The sequence below is a fragment of the Pithys albifrons genome, chromosome 9 (genome assembly GCF_047495875.1).
Source record: "Pithys albifrons albifrons isolate INPA30051 chromosome 9, PitAlb_v1, whole genome shotgun sequence".
Lineage (NCBI taxonomy): Eukaryota > Metazoa > Chordata > Aves > Passeriformes > Thamnophilidae > Pithys > Pithys albifrons.
In genome coordinates this window covers 17,251,727-17,266,574 of record NC_092466.1, presented here as the reverse complement: position 1 = coordinate 17,266,574, position 14,848 = coordinate 17,251,727, and the positions used below count along the sequence as shown (strand labels likewise).

General features: G+C 41.8%; 1 protein-coding gene across 9 annotated transcripts in view; it reads right to left on the bottom strand.

Annotated features, from left to right (window-relative positions):
- EXOC6 (exocyst complex component 6) overlaps positions 1 to 14,411 on the bottom strand; it is an 84,820-nt gene extending 70,409 nt beyond the window's left edge. For 4 of the 9 annotated variants that reach the window (XM_071564268.1, XM_071564269.1, XM_071564271.1 and 1 more), the window contains exon 1: positions 14,252 to 14,411. In XM_071564268.1, the coding sequence (XP_071420369.1) occupies positions 14,252 to 14,373 (122 nt within the window). In that variant the 5' untranslated portion in view covers positions 14,374 to 14,411. Of the gene's footprint in view, positions 1 to 984; positions 1,052 to 2,170; positions 2,220 to 12,023; positions 12,146 to 14,251 lie in introns of those variants that run through there. The other 5 variants (XM_071564273.1, XM_071564275.1, XM_071564277.1 and 2 more) reach the window with 4 other exon arrangements.
- Positions 14,412 to 14,848: the final 437 nt, after the last annotated feature.

Sequence of the window (14,848 nt, the reverse complement as noted above, 5' to 3'; positions counted from 1 at the left end):
TCTTCATAAACACTTACAGTCTCACTTCAAATGTATATTTCTGCTACAATTTCATATAAATATTTATGTACATGCAGGTAGGATATATGTCCTTAAATGCCTGAGTGTAAATGGGATTAAAAGAGGATGAGCATTTCACCAAGGATGAGGGAAATAAAAAGTCACATGCAAAAAAAAATCATATAAGCCCAGAAATTAATTTAATACATTGACTGGACTACTGAAAAGGCAAAGGAAATACATTCCGACCAGTAAAAGCAGAGGAGCCTAAAAACTTTTGAAAGTTCAGCAAATACCCCCAATTTGCTTTTTCTCTCCTCATGCCTGATCTTCACATCTTTATGTTCTTACTAGAAAATTACAATAACCAGAAACATAAATACAACTTCTCCCATAATCTACCTGTTTTAGCATGGAAAAATAGATTGCAAGAATAATCAGAATCAGAACTAATGTCTCATGTCTACAGCAACAGCTGTAACTTTTCAATGGGAAGCAGAACTGCTCAAGAACCCAGGCTTCAGGAAAAAAATTAATTTCAAGAGTTTCTCTTATTAAAAATAAAATCTCCATACTTTCATATGAAAATAATGATTCAGAAAATAATATTAATTCCTGGTTGGTGATAACTAACTCTGTCAATTAAAAATAATAACTAAAACAGTCCATTAGAAGACAAAAAATTTAACAAATCACAATTGAGTTAATAAAAAATCTATTATTTCTTGATTTGGGGGTTTGTTTTAGATGTGCATTTGTTGTTCTAAATGGATAATGATTCCATTTTTAATTGTAATCTGTATTCAGAAGAAACAACTCTGAGCTTATGGAGCACTACTATCAAGTTTCGAGTGAATGATAATTATCTTACTAATCATTTATAATAATAGGTTCTAACAGCAAATATTTCTAAAACAGATAATCTATTTTAAAAATAGCAAAAAAATCTCTAGAAAACTGAGAAAAAAATATAAATCTTTTTACAGGATGAAGAAGTTCCTCATAAATGTCTGGCCACCTTTCACCATTTTCGCAGCTCCCCAGCCCATCCTGTTCTGTCCCACTTCTAGGATCAACTGCAGGTTTCCCCACCCCTGCCAAATTGCCACAAAGTCTTTCATTTCCTGATTACACAAGACAGATGAAGCAATTAAAAACTGTACACACACATTCCTTTCAGGATACTGATAACCACTCAGTAAGTGCCAATCAGTTACAACTCCATAAATGCTGTAACAATGACAGGAATTACACAGATCTGTACAACAGTTGTACAAGTTTGACACAGAGTTTAAGTCTGACTATGCAACTTCTGACCTGCGACAGATGCAAGAGAAAAAGATTCAATTGTAGAGCTTCGGATTTAGCACTGTGGGGGGGGAAAAAATCAACTGACCACTTTAATCAATTAAATGACGGCACACACACAAAAAAATTTAATTCAATTTTTCAAAGTAATACTTAAACAAAACACACAAATAAACCAACTCTGATGTAAAGAAACTGTGCTTATGGAAAATAATGCTTTTAGATTTTCTACCATGCTACCAATGCCACTTTTGTCTGTCCTGATGCTAGAGATGCTCCCAACCAGCTCCCATACACACATTGCAAGAGGTGGCCAATTAGATGTTTGTCCTCTCTCCCTATTTCTCCTTTCATTAAAAAAAAATCAAAACCAACAACAACACAGTGATATATTAAATAACATTATAAAATAAAGTAATATTTACAATTTGAATTTGCATGATGAGTCCAGTGGGATCAGTGCAAGCACAAAACACTGACAATGCAAATCAAGACTCTGCCCTTAAAACAGACCTGTCACTATGACTATAACCAAGGCATTCCTTAACATGACACTCTATCATACACTCCACTTAAGTTGCAATTTCACAGGAAACACTGCAGAAACTTCCTTTGTCCTACAATATACAAAGATATTTTCTGTTTACACAAACTGCAAACTTTGTAGGGATTTTCCATGGAGTTATTTCATATAGGTTGCTGCATACACCCTAAAAAGCTTTATAAAATAATGTCCAGGTGTTTCCTGTAATTCAACTGCAGTTATGGTAGTAAGCACATTTCTTAAAAGCTAAGCTGCCTTTCAATGCCAGGTACTACCCAGGGTCCAGTTCTGCCATTCTTACTCATAATTACATCTTACCTCTCTATTTAGAAGATCCTCTTACATGCCAGAACAATGTAGAACTCAAGCTATGGCCTAATCAGAGAAAAGATTTTATTAATCTTAGTTAGCTGTTATGGTTTGCTTGCCTGGCTTTCCTGGATGTGCAATTTCTGTGAATTGTTCTCACTAATAGCATCCTGTTTCTATGAGCAGGAAAGGGCTGAGTACAGTTTGTTAGTTAACATTACTTCCTATAAGCAGGGTCCTTGTTCTGTAGTGGCAGCACTACAGCATCATTGTCCGTGCTGGATAAGCAATGGCTCACGCTGATGGCTGTTAATGCACATCCTCTGCAGCCAAACATGAACTGATAATCAGCACACCCAGATTTGCAATAGACTTCCTCCTTCCTGTTTTTACACTGCTGACCAAGGAGATGCCTCTTCCTGCTAAGCCTTTGTGCGACTTACTGATGTATGAAGCAAGAAACGGAAAAACAAGTGCTGCACTAACATTTTTTTCTCATTTTGTGTTGTAACAGTAGACTAAAAGACAGCAAAGGAAACAGCCCCTTCACTCACTTTGGTACTGGCTATTGCCATGTAATGAAATGCCAAGTTTGGCCATCTGTTTCATAGACCTAAATGGATATGAGTGGATGCAGTTGGAATCTGTTATTTCATAGAAAAGAAAATAAGAAACTGAAGACCACACAGCAACATTCTTATCTTCCCTTAATATTTCCACAGATTGTTTGTTACATAAATTGCTGCATTTTAGTAGCAATAGTTCATCTGTAAACCATAGTTCTTTTAAAAAATTTGATCAGATTCCTACCACACATGTCCCAGAGATTATTAGCCATCTCTTACAATGTCTTGCTAATCTGTCACCTTTATCTAGGGCACTTGAGACATAATCTTCAACATAAATACATACCTATTGTTCTGGTAGACAAAATAAATTTCTTATGTCAACAATTTCATATGCCTCTTCAGGGCATATGAATTAGAACAGAACATTTAATGTCAGAAATGTGTGTGCTATTCCAACAAGCTTTGAACACCAACACTACAGATGCAAGCATATTATTTTTCAGAAATTCAAGAAGTTCTAGATTAAATAAACTATCCAGTAATTTGAAAGTTTCAAGATCAATTGGATTAAGTATTCTCTTCAATGCCGATAACCAGAAAATTCTTTGAGGTGTCACATTCCTCTGCAAACATATAAACAAAGCATATATTTTACAATAATCTTATGTTATTCATTTTTGTTAACTCTATACCCTCACATAGCTTACACATAGAATATCATCATATATTTAATATTTAACTTATGCAAAGCAACAGCCTGTGCTATACATGCTTTGCACATCTACCAGGATCACTGGAAAATAAAAGATGACTTGTAAAAAAAACTGTTTTCAAATCAGAAGCTGAACTGAAACTCACAGAGTTCCTCTCTGTTAGGAAGCATTTAACAGTGTTGAAGCAACTGACTTTCTCCAGTCCTTTACCTGCTCAATAAACAGACTAAGAAAATCTGTTCATTTCTTAGGGAAAGGTGACACTTCAGCACAACACAGAAACTCCGTATTCCAAAAGGAGGTAGCACACACTGAATAATTGCTTACAGCTTCCTAAGTTTGTGAAACAAAACAGAACAAATATACAGGATAAAAGTGACATAATAGATAATGTTTTATGATGAAATGAACTCAAACCAAAACTCAGAAGAAACTGTTGCCTCGATGACTAAAAAGGGGCAAAGAGCCCTCAAAGTCACTTTGTGCATAAGGAAGTGTGCACACTGTGAAAGCCCCAGTGAGAGCTGCTACCAACAGAAACATCCAAATACCTGTAGTAGAAAGGAGAGCACACTAAAATTGAGGTATGTGATATTTGAGAGTTGAAACACTTCTCTTTGAAGTTGAAATGTCTCAAAAGTATCCCCTAGGTACACATACGAAGTATATGCATTATTAATTTTCTGTTACTCTGATTCACAGGAGGATTGCAAGCCACACTCACTGCAATTTTGCAAGCACGTTACTTTCCCTAAGACACAGTGAAAATCCCACTCATGGTATTAGAATTGAACCTTTTCTCACACTAGATCAGGAAAAAAAATCTCCAGCATCTTTGAGGTCTTCTCTGTCAAATCCTATGTCTTTCCATCAAGGTTGATGTGCTCTAAAATCTGCTTCCTTCCTTCTTAATACCTCTGTCAGTGATTAAGTTCTGTACTAGTTTGGTATTGCTGGCAAAGGTTGAGGTACGGGAAGGGCTTTGGCCAGGCTCCAGCAGAGATCATTAACTCCTTCCTGCACAGGAGACCCTTTGTCAAGGGTACAAACAATTCCACAGCAGACGTACAAGATGAGGAAGAGATGCATTGTTGAACATACTTTGAGTAGAACATCAAATTGGACATTCTGTCATTGTTATACCAAGGTCTGCGGTGACAGGGATTAGATTTGGGCATTTCAGCCATCACCAGGTAATGCCAGCATGACTGGCAACAGCAGGATTGTATAACTAGCCATGGCAAGTCCTTCATTAAGATACAATCTCATGCAATTACTTGATGCTGATGCAGAGCTAGGTTGGTGTTTTGAACAAGTTATTACTAAATAATTTACTACAATCCATAGAAATAGTTTCCCACTTGCAAATCCATTCCTGGCATTATTTTCAAAGCATTATTCAAGAAATATTAATCCTCATAGATTTGTATGAACTCATTTTAGTAGTATAATATATAAAATGTAACATGACAAAACTTGCTTAACTGAGTCACTGTCATTTGAGCCCTGTATGTTCAAACACTCTAATAACACTTAAAGGTCAAAATCAGACATATTTAATTGAATTATGCTAAGGCTTCTCAGGTAGACATCTGTATTGAGGAAACTGCAGTTTCGAAGCAATGGGTCAGCAATACATAAAGAAAGCTGCAGTACAGGCTCTGCTGTGTGTTGGCTTTCCAAAAAAATCTGCAAGAAAGTAAATATCTATATGACCAGCAATTGTGAATGCTGTAAAATTATGCACTTCCTGCACATGGCAGGTCCAAAATCTGGGTCACCAGACACTAAATAAAATCAGCTTGAGGAAGAAGTAAATGAAGAGATTACATGAGTAAGAACTGACTTTCCTGAATTTAACTGATGTAAGAGGACACAAGTATAAGCTGTTCATATGATGAGAAGGATATATTTAGATGAAACACCTATTAAGTACAGTATTCTGGATCTCTCAGCAGATGATACCTCTTTTTGAGAAGCTTTCATGTATTTTGAAACTTGTTTCCTAAACACTGGGACAATTTCAAGCTCTTTGGTAATGCTTGTGAAACTGGAGGCAGCTATTTCAGCACCATTCACACAGGTTACTAGCTAGGTTAAAACTTCACCTGGCAGTTGCCCATTTGGAAATCACAACAAGAACTGAGTCAGAAGCTGATGCATGAACACTAAAAAGATCAAGATGGGTGATTTGCAGACACACATTTCATTACGAACTTAATCAGCACTGAACCCAAAGATTTTCACAACAGAAAAATGCAGGGCAGATACGATTATCCTCAAACAGTTTCAGGCTTTATGAAGAGTTGAGAAGTAACATGTTGAAACTTGTAGCAATGCAAGTGAATCCTCACCTTCTAAAATACTTTTGCTTGTCAATGACAAATCTCACTGAAATATCAGGCTAGTCTACAGAAAAATCAGAACTGCAGTCCTGCTCTGAATGCCAGATTAATCAGTCTAGAGCACACACTTCTCTTCTGCCCTTTTGACTCCATATAATGGACTAGCCATAAAAAAATATTGCTCCTTCATAGCAATAGACATCACATAGGCAATTGCTTTATCTGACTGTTGCCTTTCAACCTGAACACTTGGGATATCATCAAATCCTCCACCAAGTAATAAGATCTGCAAGTGACACTACAATCAAGCCTCTGGATTTTCAGGATACACTTTTCACAGCAAAGGGGGATGTTTGGAATGATGATGTTTGTTTTCCAGAGCAAACCACTACACGTGATGGACCCTGCTCTCCTGGAGATGGCTGAACACCCGCCTGCCCATGGGAACTGGTGCGTTAATTCCTTGTTTTCCTTGTGTGTGCAGCTTTTGCTTTCCCTATTAAACTGTCTTCATCTCAACCCACAAGCTTCCCAGCTTTTAGTCTTCCAATTCTCTCACCCATCCTGCAGGTGGGGGAGTGAACAAGTGGCTGTGTGGTGCTTGGCAGCTGGATGGGGTTAAACCATGACAGTACACATGAAAATACACTCTGGGACCTGATGCAAAAAAGACCACAGCTACCACACAAGGAATTTCCAGTTCTTTTGGGCTACTTGGTAATTTCAGTTTGAAAGGGAACTAGAAATGAAACACATTAACTTGAACACTGAGCAGGTCTTGAAGACAAACCATTAATAAAGATACAGACTACTCATTTTCAAACCAAGAGCTTACAATTCTGTAAAAGATTATCATACTCTTTGAAATGGAAATATGTGATCAAACCGTTTAAATTCTGATTTAAAGCACTGGCTGATGATCTCAGAGCCCTCTTATGTTTGCTCTATATTTAAAACAAAACTAAGCTATAGACAAAAATGTGAATTGCTGGCTCATAACTCCAAAACCAAAAATAATGAAAACACAGAAAAATGCCTTTAGAAAATCCTACCTGACAAATAAGACCACAGGGCAAAAATGAGGGCAACCACAATTTGTCATTGGATACCCACATCACAGATCCCAACAGCCCACAGGCAAGTACTCAGAAAATGTATTTCCCTGTCTGCAACTGTGGTAATGCTGTACTACCTGCCCACATTCTGAGAAGTTATTCATACTGCCTGTGTTGCTGCTTACTAACTGCTGTGCTAAAGACACAGCATCCCATAGCTAAAGCTTGCCTGCCAGTAAGGGCAATGAACACGTTCAGCAAAACAAGTCACACTGAGGTTTCAGAGCATTTAAGAGCTTTGCTCCCTTGGCTTTGAACAGGCCCCTTCAACGGATACAAGAATATCTCCAAAATACCAATTATGGACCGCAGCCTGGACGAGGCATCTGCAGCTGCAAAGTTTACTGCAGCACAGTGGAAGTAGCAGAATTAGACTCTCAGTCCATATTTCTGCCTCTGAATTACATTCGAGACCTTGATCAGGAAAGGAAAAAATAGTCTTGCTTATTCTTCCAATGCTGCCTTACTGAAGTGTGCCTTTCACCTTCAGCTTTCCTGCAACATAAGGACAGAAGTTCAGAATGAACAGCTATCGGCTGTAACTCTTCACCCACGCTCATTTGTGAGTCTCATAACATACACATCCAACCTCCAAACTCTGTTTAACCTAAATGAGAAAAAAGCAGCACTATGCAGAAGGGATTATGCTTTGCAGCCGGCCAGCTCAGTGCTGATTTTCCCAGTGCAATGCAGCCCTGAACAGTGGAAGGTCACTGCAGCAAACTGCAGCATCAGACAGAAATGCAGCAACCAAACAGCTCTTGAGGGTGTTATTGCCACAGCCAGGGACAATGGACCAGGGAGATGTCTGCAGAAGAGGCTCTCTAGTAACTCTACAAAGAAGTTTCACAGCCAGCACAGCTTAGAGCAACCCAGAAGATGCTCTAACATCTACCAGGCGACAGCTTGGTGGTGAAAGATTTCAGGAACAGAGAAGCTGCTCACACACATTTTTTCACTGACTTTTGAGGAGTACTTTCTGAGCTGCACTTGTGGGTTAAAGCCAGAGAGCACATCCCACTTAAAGATACATCAACAGACACAGCAATTCCTTATCTTCACCTTAGCTACAAAATTGCCATCATCGAGTCCACATAGTTTTATATTTAATTTTGTATTGTTGTTCAGTCACTGGACTGTGGGCAGGGAGGTACTGCTCCGACAGGAGGACCTCAGAACACTGCAGACTCAGCGATGCAGTATCATGAGATGAAGTGTTCAGAGAAAGTCTACCATATGCTTACACAATACATTGCCAAGACAGCATTCAAGAGTTAATTCATTTATTTTTAAGAAGGGCTTTGAAATATCACACATAACCACAAATTCAAAGAGACTTGCAACTAGAGCATATCAGGACACTGGCAGAACAACTTCTATTCTGTTGAGCTACACTTTGACCTATTTCAACCAACTGAAAACTACCATCAGATAAGGTCAACTATTTTCTTCTGAACAGAACTGATCTTGTATTAGCTACCCCAGCATGTTCAACTGACTATTTAAGCAGTGTGAGGACAATCTTAAAAACTGACTCTTGAAATTCTGTTAATATGTATTTATATGGAGTTCAGTGAGGGCCTGAAAGTTTTTTGTTATTAACATTTTTTTGAAAGAGAGAGAAAGAGAGAATGTGGGAATTGCCTTTCTTTCTTTTTGTCTTTTCCCATTTCTTTTATGAAGCCTAGAAATGTGCTGATAATTCTCCCTGGGATTGCAAAGCCCAAAAGTATGTATGTGATGTGAATTATAAGATATTAACATGTTATATAAAAAGGTGAGAGTGATGAGCCTTTAACAGGTGTTGTCATTAATCTCATTTTGTTAGTCACTGAAGCTAAAAAGATGTTGATAAAAGTTTCTGATGAAAAGAATTAATCCTGGCTTGCTATATGCAGTCTGCCTAGTTAATGCCTATTTAATGAAAGGCATGCTATACAGTTAAGTCTCATTTCTAAGGATTCAGCATGTGATACTGAATTTAGAGATATAAGTAAAATACCAGCAATTTTAAATCAATAAATTCTAAAGTTAAAATCTAAAAAGAAAATTAATGTAATCAAATGCAATCTCTTCCATTTCATATTTCTTGAGATACAGAGCAACCTTTAGGATCTAACTTACTCTCCTAAATAGTAAATAATCCCAATTGTATTAGCTGTCCCTTGATTCCTCCTATAAAGGACATGCATTTCATATTCCTCTGTCTGGGCAGATCTCAACACTAGGAAATCACCTGCAGTCTGTATGTTGTTTATTACCTGTAAATTATACACAAACTCACTATATATCAATAACTGCTGTTATTTTTTATATCACGAGAACAAGTGCTGCTGTTCCTGTAGTAGGGTAGGAAACAACACCCTGGCAGGGGCAGCTATGCCAAACTAGCACACAAAAGCCTGAAGACAAACAAGAGCAGAAATGTGTTTCCATGAAATCTATGAACAGTCCACAAAAAATATTGCATTTCCTTTCTGAAGCACGGATGTACTAGGAAGACATTAAGATCTTGATATGAACAATTAAGGGTTAGTGAGATCCTGCATATCCCTATTACCTCATGCTTCTTATCCAAACTGCTCACCTTGAGCCCTTTCTTTTGTTCTGCTATTGAAGCAGGTCTGTTGGTACTTTATTTCATGTGACAATGCTATAAATGTTCTCCCAGCATTACAGACCACAGATTACTGAAACATTCCATTTCACATAATGAAATGAATGTAGTTTCAGTCATTACATGAGACAACTGGCTTCAATGGCTTCTGTGACTGAAAATCAATGGATCACTTTATATTGTAGCCTTACGCAACTGAGTAGAATTACTCAATTCGTTTCTTTAATTTATATTGTTTAGCAAGTAAAACGTAGATTTCATGCAGAAAACAATGCACCATTTTACATTCACACTTCTGTTCACTGAAACAGATCTTGAAATTAGATGTGGGATTTTAGACTTTTCAGTTTCACATAGCAGTTCACAAATTGTAACAGACATAGCTGAACAAATAGGTACAGTTTTGATTTTAAACACTGCTGTTCTTCTGAAGTAGCAGTACGTTACTGTGATGTTGCCTGGACTTCTTTCACAACACTCAGCCAGCCGTAACCATTCTTTAGCCTCATTTTTTTTTTATTTGTAATTGAACATTAGCGGTTAAATCAGACCAACACGCACTTTTTTCCTAAAAATCCTTAAAGTCAGCAATGCAAAAGTTCCCTACCAGAAAGTCAGTGAGACAAGGTAGATGAGACATGAATAAGAAGAAAGGATAGGAACATGTAAAGAAATTGAGAGATTAAATGTTTGTATTCATAAAAACTTCAGCACATTTTAAAAACTAAATGTGGATAGGAGATTCATATGGTTCCTTCCCCATCCACACCTGTGGTTCCCACACATGCATTCTTCTACTGTGTAGTCTGATTCTCTGTATGTTCTTACTCTGATATAAGTTCTATACTGGAGATGGTAGCAAACCCATAATTATATTTAATATTTTCTTGCTAGGTTTTTTGTTTCAGTGTGTTTTTTGCAGACATCAGCTTTGACCTTCCTGGGCATGTTAAACTGAAACATGGCTAAACCACCTTCAGGGACAACTCAAGTCTGAAAGCATCTCAGCTACTTTCTCTCAGCCTGAGCTCTCAGATTCTCAAAAGTGAAGCTCCTTGGGATGCTCAACTACAGCATCTCTACATTGTACTCCCAAGACTGGCTGTATTTAAGGAACACGAGGAGAGATCAGAGGGCAGTCTGCTCCAAGCTGACCTCCAAGACAGGACTGACCCGACAAGCTGCTCCTGTGTGATGTCTGGACCACCCTGCCACACTCCTCATCTGTGCTCTTGGAGGACTGACTGGCGCCAGCCTCGCACAAATGCCCAGCCTGCCACCTTCCACACAGCTCTGGAGGACCCACTGGAGACACATGCAGCCAACCTCAAAATCCTTCACTGTGAAGTGCAAAATGACACATTTTGCATGCAACATAAATTTCTTTTCCATCAGTTCTCATCACTGGGTTCCTCATCCGTGTACCCTGCGTTCACCCTTTTCCAGCAGGCACCATTCCTGCTCCAGGCAAAGCCAGCAGCACCACGCTCACCGCTCTGCAGGATGCTGTCACACGGACTGCCTTCTCCAGGTCTCTGCACACAGGCTCTCTGTGTCCTCAGAGAGACAACGTTCAGGCTCTCAGCTCTCTCGCCCTCACCTGGCTGGCATCCGTGCCTTTTCAATTCTTTCAGGCATCTCTAATCAGGGAGTCATAAACACGGCTCCAGAAGGGAGATCCCCTTTCCCACTGCGCCTCCTCCATTACCCAATTCACTCCCTGCCCTTCTCTCCCCGTCTCTCTCTCACGTTCTTCTCCTAACAGGAAAGGTTATGCAAAACCTTTTCTTCAACATGCAGGCTATGCCATTTGGCAGCATGCAGAATCGGAGGGAGCAGAAAAAAAGCAAACCGTTGAAGGCACGGCATATCGGAAATAGTCTAAACACCATCACATCTCCCAGACTAAGCAAGCCAGGGCAGGATGTTTCAGACCTCAACACGAAAGGCTGCATAGAGGAGCACTGCAACACCCACCCACGATACGGTTTCGGTCCCGTTCCCAGCACCGAACCGGGGTACCAGCACCCTGCAGGGAGATGCCCTGTGCCCAAGGCGGGGCGGCGAGGGCCGGCCCTAGGTGACACTGAGCACCCCGAGCCCGCCCAGGCCCGGCCGGCCCAGCGCCGGCGCCCCGCGCCGAGCCGCGCTCCGGCCCCGCCGCACGCAGTGCCCGGGATGGGTCAGCCCGGGGCCCCTTCCCTGCCAGCGCCCGGCTGAGTGACAGCCCCGCGCCCTGCCCGCGCCGCGCCGGCCCTTCCCTTCCCTTTGCCCCGCAGGGCCCGCGGCTGGGGCGGCGGGGGGGGGGGGCCCGTGGAGCGGAGCGGACTGGGGGCTGCGCGTCCCCTCCGCGCCCGGCGCTGCGGGCGGCCCCGCGCCGTCCCCGGGGAGCAGCTGTCACGGAGCGCGGCCGAGCCAGGCCGCGGCTCCCCGGGCCGCCGAGCGGGGAGGGCGGGGGAGCTTCGCCCGGCCACGGCGGTGCCGCTGCCCCCCTGCCCCGCACCTCAGGGTAGGTCCCACGCAGGCCGTGTCGGTGCTCTCGATCTCCTGCAGGATCCGATCATGCTCGGGCAGACTCTCCGCCATCTTGGATGGGAGGGCCCCGGCGCGGCGGGAGGGGCCGGGGAGGGCCCGGGCGGGGGCGGTGCGGCAGCGGCAGGGTGTGCGGGGACCGGGGAGGGACCGGGCGGGGGCGGTGAGGCTGCGGAAGGCTGTGCGGGGACCGGCGAGAGCACGGGCGGGGGCGGCGAGGCTGCGGGAGGCTGTGCGGGGACCGGCGAGGGCACGGGCGGGGGCGGCGAGGCTGCGGGAGGCTGTGCGGGGACCGGGGAGGGCCCTGGAGGGGGCCGCGGGAGGGTGCGCGGGGACCGGGGCGGCGCAGGCGGCGCCCCGCCCGGTTGGCCCTAGCTCCCCGCGGCCCCGGTGAGGGGAAGAGCTGCGCCGGGTGGCCCTGTGAGCCCGGCAAAGCCCCTCCGTGCCTTGGGCAGCTCCGAGCGCTGGGTCCGGCAGAGAGCGCGGCAGATGCTCCTGCTCGGCGCCAGCCCGGCCCGCTCAGCGCCCTGGGACAGACGAGGGACACCCAAAACCGGCCCTTTCCCTGCCGGGATGGGCCCCACTGCAGAGACGCCCTGAAGGCTTACAGGGTCACACCTGGCCCTTTCCTCTGTGCTAGTTCTGTTTTGTTTCATGGTGCGATCTTGTTTTAATGTTAGTGCTATCGGTTTGGTTTGGTTGGTTTGCCCGCTCGCTCACACGCGGTGCCCATGTCCCCAGGGAGGCCCTGCGAGGATTCTGCACTCAGTTTATGTCCCCGACTCGATTCCTTCCATTCTTTAGGTGACAGAATTTGGGGGTCAAGATAAAAATAGAACAGAACAAAACAAACAACGTGCACCTTTTCTCGCATTGGCTTGTTGTGTTTCACTAGAAATTGACATATTGTTTCTAGTGCTTTGAACAGCAAAGCTTCGCTTTTCAATGAAGGAGGAATGGCCTATTTTCTATTTAAATTATACACTTTGTGGTCCGTGGCCAAAGATGAACTAGTCCTTGGTTTTGCATGCTCAGGAGACAGGATACACCTGCTTTCTGGGCAAAGTTATCTGCACACAAGTGGGAAGCCCATGCAAAAAAATAGGCCTGATGGGTAAAACTTGAGGGTGATGTGTAGTTCCAGTGAGGAACTAACAGGAATTCACGACTATGAATGCATCAAGGTCTACAATAGCATTTGGCACCCTGCCAGTTACTGTAGTCAAAATTCCTCATGTCTCCTGCCCTGGTGCAACTACACCTGCACATCAGTTAATAAATGGCACCAAGACTGCACATCGTGCCTGTGCTTGTGACTGTATCATATTCAGTGTTGATTGAGATGAATTGATGGCATCTACTAAATCAACTGATGCAAAAAAGAAAATAGGAAAAACCCTACAAGCTACCTCTGCAGTAGAATTTCCTTCAAGAAATCACTCAAATGCAGTCTCAGTCTTCCCACGTTCCTTTTTTCCCATCACCAAAGTACTGAAGTAATAAATGGACACATTTTTCAGGGTAAATGAAGTTTTCTTTTTTTAGCCTGATAGTTACTGCAACGTGACACCTACAGTGCCAGGCAGGCTATTTTTAAAACTCTTCTATAGATACTGACAATATACTTAGACATATAACATAATGGTTTATGTATTCCTTTTTTAGGGCATCTATGCAGAGGAAATTTTTTCAGTTGCACTTTTACCATTAAACAGTTTCCATAAGCTGCAAATGAAAAAAAACCAACCACATAATCTTCAGATATTTAGGAATATCAGTGGTAAAACCTTAACTAGTTGTGTCTAGGGATTAAAAAACATTGAATTTCTTAAAAATGTAAGAATAAGAAGCAATTAATTATTTTAAAATGTGGATATTAACATCAAATTAAAAACACTGCTACACAAAAGAGAAAATTTCTCCTTGTTTTCATTTTTAAGAGTAATTTCTTTCTGCACAGTGACTCTGCAGCCAGCTATAAGTAACAGATCCCTTTGTCCTGGTGAAAAGAGCTGAGCAGCTGACCTTGGTTAGTATTTTCTGATTTAGGGCCAGTCACATTGAAATTAAACTCAACTTTCCTGTAGGCTTCAGGGTCAGGAAAACAAAGTTTCTAATCTATTGGGCTGACTGGAGGAACAGCTACAGAATGGAACATACCCCTCATGAAGAGTGTAATATTATCAAAAAGAAGCATACCTTAGTGTGGTTCCAAGAGGCAGCTCAAAGGACTGGATCTCAGCAAGGGCATTTTCATATATCTGATCTTTGTTTTCTTCTGGATAAAATTCTGACAGATTTGACTTGCTTTTCTTTGCCATAGATTAGCATGAAACTAGTCTAACTTTAGGAGAGGACTTTTATTCTGATTATTATACTTGACTAAGTGACTCTCTAGTCAGCAAAACCAGGCATGAAAAAACAGATCCTGCGCTAACCTCGTGACTCCTGAGGACTTTGTGTCCAAGAATGGTGCACAGCTGCTGTTTTCCTGTCTGCTGCTAACATTTGCCTCGTATGCAGTACCCAGGCCTTGCATGGTCTTTATTGTGTGTCCAATTTATTTATCTAAACAGGAAATTTTCTGCCAAAATAATATTTTTACATCTTTGACGTAGCTCATAATTAATAAATATTAAGGCTGAAATTTAGTCACTCCAAAAACATAATTTTAAAGTGGTTTCAGACACTAGCCATCAATGCTTAATTTCCTTCTAGCTTTTATGAGATTAAAAATATTTTTTTGAAAATATTGTACTTTTGCTTGTATAAAAGCCTTATGCACAAGGAATTATC